Source organism: Porites lutea, chromosome 11 (genome assembly GCF_958299795.1).
Source record: "Porites lutea chromosome 11, jaPorLute2.1, whole genome shotgun sequence".
NCBI lineage: Eukaryota > Metazoa > Cnidaria > Anthozoa > Scleractinia > Poritidae > Porites > Porites lutea.
In genome coordinates this window covers 15,008,625-15,022,508 of record NC_133211.1, presented here as the reverse complement: position 1 = coordinate 15,022,508, position 13,884 = coordinate 15,008,625, and the positions used below count along the sequence as shown (strand labels likewise).

Below are 13,884 nucleotides of genomic sequence, written 5' to 3'. Positions count from 1 at the left end.
AAAAGATGCCTTATATCAATGGAGGAACTCGAATCGGCTTAGCTATCCGAAGAGCAACCAGGTACCTGTTCAGGCCCCACTCCCATCCTGGGCGAAAAAAGGTCTTGGTGGTTTTGACAGATGGTATTTCCTATGATGATGTCATCGTTCCTGCTAGGAGGTTGCGTCGTACTGGCGTTTCCATCTACGCACTTGGTGTCGGTCTCAAGTACAGCCGGCGGCAGTTGAAGAAGATAGCTGGTACTCCAAGGCATGTGTTCACGTCCAAATTTGCCACCTTAAGATCCGCTGCACGTAAAATCGTCAGTCGCATATGCTCAGGTTGGAACCCCATTTTTATATGAATTATTAATTATGTACGTATAATATCAAAATAATATCATTCATTGATATTCAAACTTCGTGCATTGTGTGAAATCCTAGCGGCTCATTTGATGATACGGTACCATTTAAGGAACGCAAGGTTTAGCGACTAGATCGTTATCTTACCAGCAAACAAACGCAAATTTTGTTCATCAAGATTACGGTATATAGTAAAGATAACACCGTTTGAAATTTTTGTATTTATTTTGTCTTCTAGAACCTGGAGCGAAGTCTGTAAAGCCAACAGGTCCTGTCAAACCACGCCCACCGCGTATGTGTTACCCTTTTTAATGCTAAAGAAATTATATTGAAGGCAATAAATCTCCATACCCAGGCAGTGAGGGGGCGGGGGAGTGGTTACCTTCGCAAGTTTGGTTGAGTATGTTTTGCGTACTTTGGCACCTACAGAAGTGGCTTCTGGCGCTGGTTTTGAAATAGACGGCTGCCAGGCGTCGAAACCATCAAACAATTTTTTTCTGGCTTTGTTTAAAGAACTATTTTACTTTTAATTTAATTAATTTTAATGTTTAAAGAACTATTTTAATTTTAATTTTAATTTATTTGAGTTTTCTTAGCCGAACGAATTTCCTCGAGGGAAAACAATCTAAACAGTCCTATTAAAGTTTATCTCTTCTTCTTGCAGCCACCGTGCGAGCTGTTGCGATCTATCCCCTTAATGGCGGAGTGAGAGGCCGCGACATAAGTCTTAGTAGGAACCCCCCTGGCATCTTAAGAAATGCCAGGACTGCGCCTGGCCCTGATGGAACACGTGACGGCTCGTTCCAGTTTCTGGGTAGATCCACCAGTTATATTTATTTTCCTAACCGCGGAAAACTGGATACTAGACGATCCATTACGTTGATGGCATGGATTTACCACGAGGGACGAGCGGGACCCATCTTTAACTACATGCCGAACGGGTGGGGCGTCCACTTTTGGATGATTTCACCAAGAACGCTGTTTGTACGGTTTACACGTCGAAGGGGACGCAGCTTCACCAAAGCGGTAATAAGTAGAAGAGTTGTGCCTCGGAGATGGCAGCTTGTGGCGGCAACATACAATCACAGATCAGGACGAGCCAAGTTGTTCGTACAAAATCGATTTGTAGCACGCAAGTACATTGGAAGAATACGATTAGCAACTAATTATCCTGTCAGAATGGGAGCGCGTATTGGTGACAGACGGTACTTTCGAGGAAGAATCTCTTGCATGCAAGTTTATCCGTTGTCACTGAAAGCAAAGCAGATCAATGAACGCAAAAAGAGATGCTTTAGAAAAGGTCAGTAATCACATCTGACAAAAATACTGCGCATTCAAATATTAAGTACTATTTACAAAACGAGCAGGAGTGTATTATCAGCTTCTTGAACGGCTTCAAAATCCCTAATTTAGGTCATCTCATTCTTGGACTAATATTTAGATTTGGGGTTATTTTGGTCTATAAAATTGGACATAAATTTTAGCCGTGTCTTTATCAGATATAAATTTCTTTTGATTTTTAATTTCTTTTGTTTTATCATTATGAATTATTAATGGTTTTGAAGTTTTAAAACTTCAAAAACTTGAAAATCTTCCCACTTTAATAAATTCAGCAAGGTAATAGCCGCTTCGCTTCACTGCATGTAGTCCCAAGTAGTGAAGGAGGAGCACTTCACAGTTTGCAAGCTGTGAAAGGGGATAAAGTAAGGTGGATGCTTGCGAGGTTATTTATTTATTTTTTATTTATTTACTTACTTACCAACTAACTAACTAACTCATCTTTTACAGTTGTTCGACCTCGAAGACCGAGGCCCAAACCTCCACGTCCAATAAGACCCGGTGGAAAAGGTACTGTCACTTTAATCTTTCCAGATCCTTTGTCGTGAGCCGGTGTCTAGCTATGTCTAATAATGCCCTTAGTTTTGTAATTTTGTTAAAATTTTGATAATAAATTCATCATCTTACGTCCAGACTATCAGATGGCAACATATGACGGATAGGGAGAAGACAGTAATTGAAGTTCCTCTTTTTCTTAAAGAATAGCCTGCAAGCAAGCTCTCCGGGGCGCTGTGGCGGCGGGGCGGGAAAAGGCAGGAGAGCTTGCAACTACGTCTCTGGAATTTGAATATCTGCATCGGAAAAGTCCATGCGAAATGCTGATGGGCGGAGATGATATTAGTAATGACGTCATTACCCTTGGCACGTATTTTTCAATGTTTTTTTACATTCGCGCTCGTTTCTGCTTCGCGCTGAGCGGCGGAAATCTTACAGCTCAGTCGACGGGGAGTCACTGGGAAAGTGGAGGTGGAATTCTAATTCTAGAGACGTAGTTGCGAGCTCTGATTCCTTTTCCCGCCCTGCCGCCAGATCGCCCCGGAGAGCTTGCTCGCAGGCTATTAAAGAAAGGCCCTAAGAGTTACGAGGCACAAGGAGGATGGGTGAAGGTGAAGGGTTTTTCTTGAAAAATGAATTAAGGCATTTAAATCGCCTTCCCTGGGTATTAGCCTCAAACTATGCGCTTTGGCTTTAGCATATTGTTGTTACATAATTCTTAAATATCATATTCTCTTTCAGTTTGTCGTGCCAGGCTTGACTTGGTCTTCATCATTGACGGCTCTGGGAGTATCGAGCATTACGGCAGAGGAAACTTCAAACGTTGCCTCCGCTTCGTCCAAAACATGGTTCGTTCATTTACAATATCAAGAAGTTACGTTCGCGTGGGCATTATCCTTTTCTCTTCGCGATCAGAGCTAGTTCTCCGCTTCAATCAAAACCGTGGAGTCAATAACATACTACGAGTTATCGACCGCATCAGATACCCCGGACGGGGCACCAGAACAGGAGTAGCTCTCCGTTATGCCTACTCCCGTCTCTTCTCTCGCGCCAACAGAAGGAGGTCAAAGGTCGCAATAGTCATGACTGATGGCGGGTCACAGGATTCGGTGAAGAAGCCCGCTCAGTTGCTTCGTAGACATGGAATCAAAATATTCTGTCTAGGTATCGGTAAGAAGTACAACATGGGTCAGTTGCTGCAGATGGCAGGCAGTCAACGTTATGTATTTACAGCTGATTTCCGTAACCTTAGATCTGTGGTGAGAGCAGTGAAACAAAAGGCCTGTATAGGTAAGCAACCGAAAGGAATAGTCAATTTTACAGTCACGGATACAAACAAGGCTGGAGTTGACCTTGTTTTGATACAACCCTTCCTGCTTTATTATGTTAATCCACGTTATTGATTTTCATAAGAAAAGGAAAGAGGTTTGTATCAAAACAAGGTTAACCTCAGCCTCAGAGGCTAGGGTACTAAGCTCATAACTGTAAAATGGTCTATTATATAAGGATCTCATTTTATGCAAAGTAGAAGTAAATTGATCAGTCAAAATGGGATTCTTAATCACCCACGGTTGAGTTTCGAGAGGTTCAAAATTACAATTACACAAACATGGAAAAATACGGACCGATATTAATTTGAAATAGTACAGTTATACGGGTTGAGGCAAATAACTTGACGGGTCGACCGTTTCCACCAAATAACGTCCATGCCCTGAAGAATTTCCACTAGTATCCAAACTTTACGGTGTAATTTAAGTTTTTATATATGTCTGTTTTACAATGTAACAAATCAGTAACTTAAAAGTATGAAATATTTGTCGTTTCACGATCGTGAGGCAGAGAAGAATGTGATTCTTCCAAGCAATACGAAGCCAAGACCTCCATTACTCCCGTCATGCGCGCTAACCTCTTAGCTAAGGGGAATCTCATGGCGCGCAGGACATTTACAAGGATCTTATCACATGCACTTATAGAACTCTCTACAAAGGATAATTACAACTCCTCGTAAATTTGAAACTAGATTTTAACCTCATAGGTTGAAAGGGTTCTGAAAGGTTCCTAATCCTCTTAATTTTACTCTTGTTCGTTCATCAAATAATGACAATCGCGGTCAAAGGTACACCAAACAAACAGTTAAAAGACATACACAAAAACCAAGGACCTAATACATAACCCCTTATTAATTTGTGAAGAAGATGAAGATCTGGCCGTATAATTGTCTTGTAGTTTCCAAGCCACCACGACCGGCTAAACCAGGAAAAGCTACAGGTGAGTTCTTTACAGTTCTCTCGCCAGACAGTCTCCAACCAGCGCGCCCCCCCCTCCCCCCCCCCCCCTCTTCCAGCCGCCGTCTGATCCGATAAGTTTAATAAGCAAAGCAAACACTCCACACAGCATCACGCTTTTTTGCACATTTTTTTTTGCCCTAACTGACGACTACGACATAAGTTTCCTAATTTCATGTTTAATGGAGGAAGTAAGCAAGCGACGACGAAATTTTCCGCGATGAAGATTGACAAAACGCGATGTCCCTTTTTAAGCTACGTTTTCGCCTCTGTCACCCTCCTCTGATCTTTACGCGGGAAGACATCTGGGGCCAGTTGCATAAACCTTAACGTCGGAGGCAATCGGTAACAGCTGGCGTTAGGATTTATTTAATTGGCTCCTGGCTTTTTAGAGTTAATCTTCATCATTTACGTCATTTTATCATACATCAAAATTCTTAAAAACGCTTGGACTATTTCGACAGCCGTGATGTGTGATTTTTAAGCTGCGCTGTCATATTGATTGCTGAGCCAGGAAGACGTTTGCCTGTTGCTTCCAAAAAATTAGCGTGTGTGTTAACCTCGTTTTTTTAGTGTAGTCAGCTCAAAATATTCTCTAAAACCGATAACGATTTTTTTATTAGCTGTTGGACGCGCGGGCGCTGTATATCCGCTCAGTTCTTCAACTCGAGGTAGAGATATAAGTATCAATGGCAACCCACGAGGACGTTCTGTCAATGTCAGGTTCACACGAGGTCCCGACGGCGTGCGAGGAACGGCAACAAAATTTTACGGCCGACGCAACAGCTACATCCAATTTCCTAACCGTGGTAGACTGGACACAAGGCTGTCAATAACCCTTTTGGCGTGGATTTATCATCAAGGTCACGCTGGTCCCATCTTTAATTACATGCCGAATGGCTGGGGCGTGCACTTCTGGATGGTGTCTCCTAAAACATTGTTTGTACGATTTACTCGGCGACGTGGACGCCGCTTCACAAGAGCAGTTTCAAGTCGCACAGTTCGCTATCGAACTTGGCAGTACGTCGGTGCTACGTACGATTACCGAACTGGTATCGCAAGGTTGTTTGTTAATAAAAGATTTGTTGCTTCTCGGCGAATTGGCCGCTTTAGACTGGCCACTAACTATCCCGTAAGAATGGGTGCGAGGATTGGAGACAGGAGGTATTTCCGTGGTAGTATATCCTGTATGCAAGTTTACAAAAAAGCTTTAACTGCGGGACAGATTATCGCGCGTCGAACGAGGTGCTTTAAGAGAGGTACGACTTTCTTACTCACGCACTTACGCACTCACTCACTCACAAACTTACTTGCTGACTTATTTAATGTATTTGATTATTTGAAGTGCCTCGACCAAGACCCAGACCGAGGCCCAGGCCCAGGCCCAGGCCCAGACCCCGACCGAGACCTGCTCCAAGGCCTAGACTTCCTGTCCGTCCCCGCCCTGGTGGTAAAGGTACTTGTGATTATAAATTTGGCAATTTTAGGCTGTTAACCGGTTATTTAAATTTCTCTTTTCTTGACAGAAAACAACTTTCTCCTTTTTTTCAGTTTGTCGTGGAAAGATTGATCTCGCTTTCCTCATCGATGCATCTGGAAGTGTTGGTCTCCGTAATTTCCGCCGCTGTTTGGCTTTTGTCAAAAACATGGCTCGCGTGTTTTCCATCTCCAGAAGTTACACCCGCTTCGCTGTCGTAGTTTACTCGTCACGTTCGACCAAGATCTTCGGCTTCAATCGTTATACCAATCGTGGCTCCCTATTGCGAGCTATTGGCCGCATACGGTACACAGGCGGAGGGACCAAAACAGGCTACGCCCTATCGTACACCTATCAAAGGGTCCTACGCTTCAGCAGGCGAAAAACTAAGGTGCTGGTTGTCATGACAGATGGACGATCCTACGATAACGTCAAGCGACCAGCAAGGATTCTTAGACGTCGCGGTATTAGGATACTATCCTTTGGGGTTGGAAAGAGATACAGCATGAAACAACTATTGCAGATGTCTTCAAGTAGAAGAGATGTGTTCACTGCTGACTTTAGAAACTTAGGATCTGCTGTCAGGTTGATAAAACGGAAAGCTTGTAAGGGTAAGTTTAATCTGGGGTAATGCATTAGCATGCAGATAATGGAAAGCCGCTTTTTTTTCTCAGTTTCTCGCTTTTTTATCTCAGTTTGACTGGTTCAGACCGAATTGCGGATTCCAGATTTTCAAGTTCGGAAGAACCTTAAAAAAACATGTTCTATCTACTTTTAAGCGAGTGTTATGACTTATCATTAGAAAGTGTATCAGAGTTAGATTCAGAGTCAGTCGAAGTCCCTGAACAATAACCTTTCTTTTTCTCGCCCTCCGCGTAAAAATGATCAGTTTTAGTCTTCTAAACTAGTTCCGTTCTCTATGTCTACCCAAACTTCGCAACGAAAGGTTATAATTGCTTTCCATTACCCTTAACCTGAATATTTTTTCTGTTTTTTCAGCCGGCAAGCCTCAGCCTCCAAGACCAGTACGTCCTTTGAAACCAGTAGGTAAGCTGGCCGAGAAACTCTAACCTTTTTATAACACCCACTTTTCTATCAGGTGAATTTCATTCTTTTCAGTCAAATTCCATAAATACATTCGAGATTTGACGTAGGCAGCTCCACAGTTAACATTTCGAGTGGCAGCCCTTTCGGATTAGCTCTGCGTATTGCAGTAACTCTTCTCTGTACTAGAGACCAGAAATCCCTACCATTTATAGAAGGAACTGGAAATTTATTCCCCGAAATATTAATTGATTTAAGTGATTTTCTGAGTATTTAGTATAGAATCTTGTCGTTTTAGGAAGTCAATCTGACCTTGAGCACTTTTTAACTCTTGAGCAAATGCATTATTTCTTGTTACTAGTATTATTTGTGCACCAAAACCGAACCTAAAGAAGTTATAAATGTGATAAATAAGTCATAAATGTGATTTTGCAAGCATAATTTTAGCTTAAGGCAGATGACAAAGAGCCTGAAAACTTCAACCTTCGGGGTTTCAAACCCTTGCCTTTGCGATTACTGGAATCAAGGCGTGTCAAGCAAAGAAAAACCGCTGTAGGATTGTTAATCGTCGCTTGGCCACAAGAAAGCTTTCTTCAAATGAATAAATTGCCAGCGGGCTAATTATTCACTTTCCAAGCACTTCTATGATTGCGTAAACCTCGCATTTTAAGCTTTTCAAGTATAACATCTTATTGCGTAATATTTCTTATCCAGTTATCAAGAGAGCTATGGCCGTTTATCCACTCAACCGTAACACGAAAGGGAGAGACATCAGTTTCTCAAGAAACCCCCATGGACGACTGAGGAGTGTCAGGTACGCCTTAGGTCCTGACAACTCGCGGGGAGGCTCGGTTGAGTTTTACGGTCGCAGTAACAGCTACATCGAGTTCCCAAACCGAGGGAAGATCGACACTAAGCGCTCAATAACGCTGTTAGGCTGGATTTACCACATTGGACAAGCGGGTCCCATCTTCAACTATATGCCGAATGGCTGGGGAGTCCACTTCTGGATGGTGTCCCCGACAACGTTGTTTGCTCGGTTCACACGTCGAAGAGGCAGGCGCTTCACGCCTGCTATTTATAGCCGAAGTGTACGACGACGGAAATGGCAATTTGTCGGTGCAACGTACAACTACAGGACCGGCATGGCGCGGCTCTTCCTGAACTCAAGGTTTGTTGCTCGAAAACGCATTGGAAGATTTAGGCTGGCGACAAACTACCCCGCAAGAATGGGAGCTCGCATCGGAGACCGGAGATATTTCCGAGGTCGAATCTCCTGTATGCAGGTATACAATCAAGCACTAAACAAAAATCAGATCCTGGTTCGTCAGAGGAGGTGCTTCAGACCAGGTAATAGTCAGTTAAGCAGTTTATCGAAGGATTTCTCAAACAATCCACAGTTTTTACAGACCGAGACATTTACATCTTAAAGTTGTTCTCTGTGCATTTTATTAAATGCAGCTTTCTTAACAAAGGTGCTGTTTGAAAGCCTGAATGAATGTATTCTGACTTATGGAAATACAAATCTACAGTTTTTGTCATTTTATTTGTAGTGTTTTCATGGTGAAGTTAATCACACTCTAATCGTCTGATCTTGACGTCTGAAGAATCTTTCTGCTTGCGCGATGTTCTGCTTGATGTTATTTCTTCTATAAATGACAATGGCATTTCTTTTAATTTTTTGTAAGTTATTTCTCCTCTTTTTGTATCACCCAATGTTTAGTTCCCGTTAAACCCAAACCAAGACCCGTCAGACCTATAAAACCAGTCAGGCCACCATACAGGCCAAAAGGTAGGTGTGATGCTGCTCCTTACTCTTGTTATTTAAGCTAGGAGCGGACTTGAAAGTGTTAGTGTTCATTCAAAGCATTTTTAAATTATCCGTTTCTGACTTACCGTCAATCCTCCGGCTAATTCTTCATAAAGGGCTTGCACCGGCCAAATTTGGAAGATGTTTGAGTTCACGGCTATGCGAAGAAGAAATAGCCGAATTACTGACTTAATATGATAGTAAGAATACTCACGAATTTTTCTCGATGAATGTGAATCGCTTTTTTGGTAATATCTGCACAGAAAAATACCCCCCCCCCCCCCCCCCCCATTTATTCTGATACTGCCGAGGAACAAGCATTTTTTGGAATATAGTTTCTTCAAGAAAGGATGTTAAGAACTTGGAAATAGTTTAAGTGAATGATAAGACAGTTCTTGAAATCGGCTTTCGCATTATATGAAGAATTATGCAGACTCGGAGGGTGTTGTTCCCCTTTGCCTGCGGCTGGATAATACACTCTCGATCTGCATAACTCTTCATATGATGCGAAAGCCGAATTCAGTAACAACTAAAGTATATCTTCATTTTTAGTCAAAACTCAAGCCGTGGCAATCTTCCCGCTTAATGGTGCTATTAGAGGCAAAGATATTAGTCTTCTTCAGAATCCGCGTGGAATACTACGCAACGTAAGACCGGCCCCAGGCCCTGACCTAACCCGGGATGGATCATACCAGTTCTACGGAAGAAGCAACAGTTATATTCTTTTCCCTAACAGAGGTGGAATGGACACGAAAAGGTCCATTACCCTCTTGGCGTGGATTTACCATCAGGGGCGTGCGGGACCAATTTTTAACTATATGCCGAACGGCTGGGGCGTGCATTTCTGGATGATTTCACCTAGAACGCTTTTTGTACGATTCACGCGCCGCCGAGGACGCCGCTTCACCAGAGCGGTAATTAGTAGGACAGTCTCGCCCAACAGATGGCAGTTTGTTGGTGCCACGTATAGTCAAAAGACCGGCGTTGCAAAGTTGTTTGTAAATTCGAGGTTTGTCGTGCGAAAGCGCATTGGAAGAATAAGACTAGCGACCAACTATCCCGTCAGGATGGGGGCACGCATTGGAGATGGGAGATACTTTCGAGGACGAATATCCTGTATGCAGGTGTACAATGGCGCACTATCTCGCTTTCAAATCAAGACTAAAAAGCAAAGATGTTTTAGAAGTAAGTCATTTTTTTAAAGACATTTTGCCATAGTTTATAGATTTAAGTTACTCTTTCTTTTTTTTTTTCCTCTAAATTTAAGGAACATAGACATAAACACTGATCTCAGGTACTGCTGGCCATCTTGGTATAATTTCTCAAAAGACCTCGGTACTTTATTTTCGTCGTTTGAGTCAGTAAAACGGACAAGCCGCATGATCGACGATGACCAGTACAAAATATGGATCTACAAGCTTTAGCAGAAATCCCCCTCTCTGTGTTTTATCGAAGCTCTATGCTGGAATTTTGTACAGTAACAATGTTTTCGTTCTTCCTTGCTGTGATAGAACCCACACGTCCTCTCCCCAGGCCCAGGCCTAGACCCAGACCACGACCGAGACCACTGCCAAAGCCAAAGCCGAGACCCAGACCTAAGCCTGGACCAGGTGACAATTTTAATGTTGAGTCTTTTTAACCGTTCAATCACTGACGTATAAGAAACTCTCCATTTTCTCCTCCAAGATAAACATTTTCTTTTTTATCTTCCTTTGTTTAGTTTAGTTTAGTTTAGTTTAATTTTAGAGCGTTGGTAAATTATATCATTTGCCCTTCAGTTAGGACGCCCCAAAAATGAAATAAAGAAACTGGCACTGTTAACAGAAGTCGAAGTCTTCTTTTATGTTTTCCTATTGATAGCGTCATGCGTGGCTCTCCCATTTTGTTTTTACTTCTAATTTTTTTCCTTATTAATATGTTTTGTATTAGTGTGTACAGCATCAATCGACCTTGCCTTCCTGATTGATGGTTCTGGAAGTGTCGGTGTAAAGAACTTTCGCCGCTGCCTTGCATTTGTCCAGAACCTCATCAGAGGATTTAAGATTTCACCTCGCTACACTCGCGTCGCAGCAGAGGTTTATTCTTCCAGTCCGCGTAGAATATTTCCATTCACACGCTACAGAAATGTGTACCAAGTGTTAAGAGCCGTTGGATCCATAAAATATCCTCATGGAGGCACCAAGACAGGAAATGCTCTTAGGGATGTCAAAAGATATCTGTACCGTGGAAGATGCAGACGAAAGAGGGTTCTCATCTTATTGACTGACGGACGATCACAAGATGCTGTCCTTAAACCATCACGGGCGTTAAAACGCGCCAAAGTTGATATTTTTGCTGTCGGCGTGGGTCGGGGCTACAGTGTGACGCAGTTAAATGAAATAGTGACCGACCGAGGTCACCTGTTTACGGTTGATTTTCGAAACCTCAACTCCATCATTAAGGCCATTAAAAAGAAAGCTTGCAAAGGTAAGCAATGATGCATTTTTGCGGGCCACTTGATATACTAACTGATAGTACCGAAAATGTAAGGATTACTAGCGATGCGAAGTTCGTGATTGTGAAATAAGACTTCACTGGCTTATTAATCCACCAAGTGGCCTGTCAGATCACAGTTTTTTGCGTTTTGTGTATCATTATGACACTTAGTAATTCCTTCGTTTTGCATTCTTATTTTGTGTTTCAATTAATACTTTAAATTCTTCTCTTGCTATTTTAAGGAGGACGAAAGCCACCAGCTCCACACAGACCGTCAGGTATGGCTCGTTGACAATTTTCCTTTGGTTTTTCCTATTTTTTCTTTTTTTTTTCTAATGGCAGTGGCAGGATGTCTGACTGAGGAGGCAAAATTCCCATTCTGAGGAAGAGAACCAATTAAAATGTTAAAAGCTTTCTAAACTTCTCAAGGGCTCATAATTTCTTTTCAGGAACACTACGAGCCGTTGCTGTGTACCCGTTGAACGTCCTCACTAAGTCACGTGACATCAGTTTTAGCAGAAATCCACCAGGTATTATGTCTAATGTTCGACCTGCTCCAGGCCCTGACGGACGGCGTGGGACGAGCTTTGAGTTCCATGGACAAAGGAATAGCTTCATAGAGTTCCCAAACAACGGTAAACTAGACACGCGAAAGTCCCTTACCATTCTAGCTTGGGTGTACCATTTGGGTCGAGCAGGACCAATATTTAACTACCATCCAAAAGCTTGGGGTGTTCATCTTTGGATGATTGGCCGTCGGGCTCTGTTTGTTCGTTTTACAAAACGTCGAACGCGAGACTTTACAGCTGCTTTGGTGAGTAAGACTGTAAAACCCAGCCGCTGGCAGTACGTAGGCGCGTCTTACGATCATTCAACTGGAACTGCCAAGTTGTTCGTCAGTGGTAGACTGGTGGCGAAGAAGCGTGTCGGAAGAATACGATTGGCAACAAATTACCCGGCGCGGACGGGAGTGCGGATTGGTGATCGCCGATATTTCCGTGGTAGAATTTCATGTATTCAAGTATACAACGTCGCGCTAACAGCACGACAGATTCAGGCACGAGCCAAGAGATGTTTTGTGCCAGGTTAGTGTTCTATCAACGGAGAAAGCTATTTCATTTGAATGCAATGCAGGGCATTGTTATTATTAATTCATTTTGCATGTCTTTTATACACCCATTTAAAAGTGACTTAAAATGCGTTGCAATTACTTACTTACAAATATTAAGTAACGAAATTAAATTTGGTCAAGAGTTAACTGGTCAACACATGCAAATGTCTTTTGTTAATAGAATATTAAAAATAGTTTACAAAATTTTTAGTTTCTTTTTTGTCCATTATTTTACCTGTTTGCGCAGGGGCATTTCAATAATTCATTTGATGATCTCTTAACCGAAAAATTGAACATAATGTTCTCATTTGAAATCAGCAATATTGCCCTTTAGTTGTCATTTTTTTTCTTTCTTTACTGACCTTTTGCGTTCCTCTCAATCCAAATCCACCCCAGGGCTCCCAAAACCACGTCCACCACCACGCCCATCAGGTAACTTGTATAAGAGCAGAGGATGCTTCAGAGACAAGCCGCGCAGAGCCATGGGAAGGCTTCTTGGCAACTTGCGTCGAAGAAGAGATGCGATTATGCGTTGCTTTATGTTAGCGTCCAGAAGAGGGTATCGCATGTTTGGTGTGCAGGATGGTGGAGAGTGCTGGTCAGGTCCTTTAGCGCACCGGACATTTAAGAGATATAGACGCTCAAACAGGTGCAGAAATGGAAGAGGAGGTCCTTGGGCAAATGACGTATATATCATTATCACTAGAAGTGAGTAAAGCGGAAATTAGATGTAGAAATCCTGATGACTGTTTTGTTCTTCCTGCAGTTTTTCTTATTTTATTTTTTATTTTTACCTGATATTGAACCCAGGCCCTAGTTGTTCGAAGGCCGATTAGCGCTAACCCAGGGTAAAATTTTAACCCAGGTTTCTTTTTCTTTTGTTCAAAAGAATTTTCCCAGATTATTTTGTCTATTCTGTTTAGGCCATCCTATCATTAAACTGTAAAGAAAAAGAATAAAAGTAATTTTGCTTTTTGAGCTGTGATATCTGAATTCAAATTTCGCACTAACCCTGGGTTATCTTCAGTTATCTTAACCCTGCTTTAAACAACCAGGCCCAGATGTTCAAGCAACGTCCGTGTATTAATTCGTACATACCTCTGTTCGGGTAAACATTTTGATGATAACTGCGCGACAATGTAGTGTTGGTTTTAATTTTAAAAAAAGCTAAACTTTCTCCGAAGATTCTGTGTTCTAATATGTCAGTGCTCATGTAAACTGCATGTGAGGGTAACAAGTAGCCCAGACCAAATTGCAGCGTTATCTCTATCTGAGAGAACAAAAATGGCTGGCTATATTAAAAATTTTTAAGTTAAGCACAGTCCTAACGAAGATGAACTGTAATTTCTGATGCATTTTTATTTTAATTTATTAATTTATTTGTTTTTTATTTTTTTTACCGTTTGTCATCTTAGGACCTGTTCCGCGACCGCTTCCTCGTCCCAGACCTCGGCCTCGTCCAGCCCTGCCAGGTATCACTGCTTTACATACATACTTGCTGAAGTGA

At 42.2% G+C, this 13,884-nt stretch overlaps 1 protein-coding gene across 1 annotated transcript in view; it reads left to right on the top strand.

Moving 5' to 3' along the window:
• Positions 1–13,884, top strand: part of LOC140953249 (uncharacterized) — a 101,877-nt gene that overhangs the window by 73,284 nt on the left and 14,709 nt on the right. Inside the window, exons 76-94 of the mRNA XM_073402749.1 lie at positions 1–321; positions 581–634; positions 1,007–1,642; positions 2,131–2,190; positions 2,911–3,485; positions 4,410–4,443; positions 5,084–5,719; positions 5,806–5,916; positions 6,012–6,548; positions 6,937–6,984; positions 7,696–8,331; positions 8,705–8,773; positions 9,344–9,976; positions 10,303–10,401; positions 10,721–11,257; positions 11,509–11,544; positions 11,716–12,351; positions 12,774–13,085; positions 13,793–13,849. The exon at positions 1–321 is cut by the window's left edge and continues 231 nt beyond it. Of these exons, the coding sequence (XP_073258850.1) occupies positions 1–321; positions 581–634; positions 1,007–1,642; positions 2,131–2,190; positions 2,911–3,485; positions 4,410–4,443; positions 5,084–5,719; positions 5,806–5,916; positions 6,012–6,548; positions 6,937–6,984; positions 7,696–8,331; positions 8,705–8,773; positions 9,344–9,976; positions 10,303–10,401; positions 10,721–11,257; positions 11,509–11,544; positions 11,716–12,351; positions 12,774–13,085; positions 13,793–13,849 (6,027 nt within the window). The remainder of the gene's footprint in view (positions 322–580; positions 635–1,006; positions 1,643–2,130; positions 2,191–2,910; positions 3,486–4,409; positions 4,444–5,083; positions 5,720–5,805; positions 5,917–6,011; positions 6,549–6,936; positions 6,985–7,695; positions 8,332–8,704; positions 8,774–9,343; positions 9,977–10,302; positions 10,402–10,720; positions 11,258–11,508; positions 11,545–11,715; positions 12,352–12,773; positions 13,086–13,792; positions 13,850–13,884) is intronic.